We start from the raw sequence: 1,888 nt of genomic DNA, 5'->3' as shown, positions 1-1,888 counted from the left end.
TACTTCAGCACCGACCCTAACCGAGACCCACTCATGTTGTAGTGCGTACAATACTTCAGCACCGACCCTAACCGAGACCCACTCATGTTGTAGTGTGTACAATACTTCAGCACAGATGTCCTAAAGCCAAAGCCAAGCAACTAGGCAGCTGAGGTCTGGCACCTCAAGTCCCTCTTCGCTACTGAAGAACCCTGAAAACCCCCTTGTTTTCACTTACTCTTCTTCATTGCCTGATTCACTGTCACTCCCAAATAGGTCCTTCTCTTCATTTTTTTTTCCAGATGATTCTTCTTTCCCTCCTTCTTCTTCTTCACTGTCAGATGCTGCTGTCTTCTCTTTTTTACTTGACTTGTCTGATACAACATCACTATCAGAATCGTCAGGATCAGAGACAACTCGACTCTTCTTTGCTGCTGTTAGAAAATACGATCACTTGTGTTATTTTGTTATATATTACTAAGTGTAACGGGCTGTGAAAATGTGAGCATTGGGAAAAAAATCAACACATGAATTAGAAAAAGAAGAAAGTTCCCAAACAACCGGTGTAACTCAGTAGTAGAGTACTTGCCTAGCAAGCACAAGGTCCTGAGGTTCTATTCTCAGCATCAAAAACATACAAATAAATAGGTACACTGATAGTCATTACACATTTTCTGCTGCTTTACCTAGGAAGGAGTGGCTAAATGATAAAGATATCACCAACGTACGCAAGTATCAGTGGCCACCTTTCCGTTTGCGGGACCACAGAAAATTAATAGTCTGCTTGGTAGACTGGGCATCCTTTCAGGGCTGTGCAGCCTTCAACCTAAACTGTGTATCCCCCATGTTCCTTATGGTAGCATCAGACTTCTGAGTAAGATGGTGGACCTGAGGCCGCTTCTGTAAAAAAGTAAGAAAAAGCTGACTGTACCTCAGCAAGAGAAATAAAGGAAAAGCTTGGGAAATCTTTTTCCTAAGACACGACACGACTCTGGAAGGAACAAGAACAAAGACAAAGAATACAGAGCAGCAAGCCAAACCCGTGTTAGATGAAGTAAGCTAGATGAAAGTCAGGTAGTCATACCCTCAGGAAAGTCTACAGCTCTCATGAGCCCCCAAATCTTTTGGGGTTCAAGACAATGATTCTTCCAAGGGAAGGGAAACCCATGAATAATCACAGGGCAATAGCCAGGCATAATCTTGAGAGAGAATCTACTGTTACTGAGCTACCCCCAGGGGCTTGAAATCAGGAACATCCATAGGTCTGGGACTTGCTGTTTGGCTTGCCACCACTCTTGCATGAGGGAAGGCCCAGAGAGGCAGTGGTGAAGAGGAAGAAGAGCTAAATCATAATGGACCAATGTGCAGACAGCAGAAGGCTGTATCAGGCTAGGAAGTGCACAAAGAAAGACAGGGAAAGGGATCAGATCTCATCACTGAGAAGTACCCCAGAGTCTGATAGCTCTGAGCCAGAGGACAGTGAATAGATCAAAGTCTGGAATCATCTATCTGTTGTTCCTTGTGCTAAAGTCCAAGAACTCTGAAATTTCAGGGTGTACTTGATAGAAACAGCTGCATTTGTCCAGCAGTGTGACCAGTACTCAGGAAGCCTTAAAAAATAAGAAGTTGGGCTGGGCGATGGTGGCGCATGCCTTTAAGGCAGAGGCAGGCAGATCTCTGTGAGTTCGAGACCAGCCTGGTCTACAGAGCTAGTTCCAGGACAGGCTCCAAAGCCACTGTCAAGAAAAACCAAAAAAAAAAAAAATTGTATTTTAAACAAAATGTAGTCCTGGTTACCTCAGATTTACTAGAGCTGCAAACACATAACAGTCTTGTTCTCCCTGCATTGTGAATTGTTGGGGAGAAAATAAAATTGCGAGTTCCTACTTCGTGGTAGGGAAATAACCAA

The 1,888-nt window shown here is 43.8% G+C and overlaps 1 protein-coding gene across 3 annotated transcripts in view; it reads right to left on the bottom strand.

Moving 5' to 3' along the window:
- Iws1 (IWS1, SUPT6H interacting protein) overlaps nucleotides 1-1,888 on the bottom strand; it is a 34,377-nt gene that overhangs the window by 17,195 nt on the left and 15,294 nt on the right. For 2 of the 3 annotated variants that reach the window (XM_026783447.1, XM_005355864.2), the window contains exon 4: nucleotides 218-413. In XM_026783447.1, the coding sequence (XP_026639248.1) occupies nucleotides 218-413 (196 nt within the window). The remainder of the gene's footprint in view (nucleotides 1-217; nucleotides 414-1,888) is intronic. The other variant, XM_026783446.1, reaches the window with a different exon arrangement.

This window comes from Microtus ochrogaster, chromosome 18 (assembly GCF_000317375.1).
Source record: "Microtus ochrogaster isolate Prairie Vole_2 chromosome 18, MicOch1.0, whole genome shotgun sequence".
Lineage (NCBI taxonomy): Eukaryota > Metazoa > Chordata > Mammalia > Rodentia > Cricetidae > Microtus > Microtus ochrogaster.
This window is presented reverse-complemented; position numbering and strand designations above follow the sequence as displayed.